The following is a 491-nucleotide window of genomic DNA, read 5'->3' as shown; positions in this document are numbered from 1 at the left end:
CAGGAACTGCACGCACAGCTCCTCCAGCGTGGGGTCCCGCGTGGCCAGGGCGTAGGCGTGGAGGTCCAGAGCCGTCTGGAAGGACAGGTCCTCGGGCAGCAGGAAGGCGAAGAGGCCTGCGCAGTAGGCCTGAAGCTGCTGGGCCCCGAAGACAGAGGCCAGCTTGTGGAGGCACTTCACGGTGGGCAGGGCCACGTCGATCCGCCGGGAATAGAAGTACCTGGAGGGGGCGGGGGCTCAGCACCAGGGGCCGCCCCTTGCCCTGCAGGAGGTGTGCCCGGGGCGGCTGCCGCCTCTTTTCTGCGTTTGCCACTGACCCACTGACCCCTGCGTGCGGCCATTGCAAGAGGCATCAGCCCCCATCCTCCCCCCGGTTTATCTCGGGTCGACCCACATTCCAACCTCGAGTTTGCTCAGCGCCCTGGGCACCGACAACGGGGCGGACCCCGGGCCCTGTCGGCTGTGAGAGGCCCCACCACCTCCCGGTCTCC

General features: G+C 68.6%; 1 protein-coding gene across 1 annotated transcript in view; it reads right to left on the bottom strand.

Moving 5' to 3' along the window:
- LGALS3BP (lectin, galactoside-binding, soluble, 3 binding protein) overlaps positions 1–491 on the bottom strand; it is a 4,672-nt gene that overhangs the window by 1,297 nt on the left and 2,884 nt on the right. Inside the window, exon 3 of the mRNA XM_014531722.1 lies at positions 1–220. Coding sequence (XP_014387208.1) covers positions 1–220 — 220 coding nt within the window. The remainder of the gene's footprint in view (positions 221–491) is intronic.

The sequence above is a fragment of the Myotis brandtii genome, unplaced genomic scaffold (assembly GCF_000412655.1).
Source record: "Myotis brandtii unplaced genomic scaffold, ASM41265v1 scaffold825, whole genome shotgun sequence".
NCBI classification, from domain to species: domain Eukaryota; kingdom Metazoa; phylum Chordata; class Mammalia; order Chiroptera; family Vespertilionidae; genus Myotis; species Myotis brandtii.
This window is presented reverse-complemented; position numbering and strand designations above follow the sequence as displayed.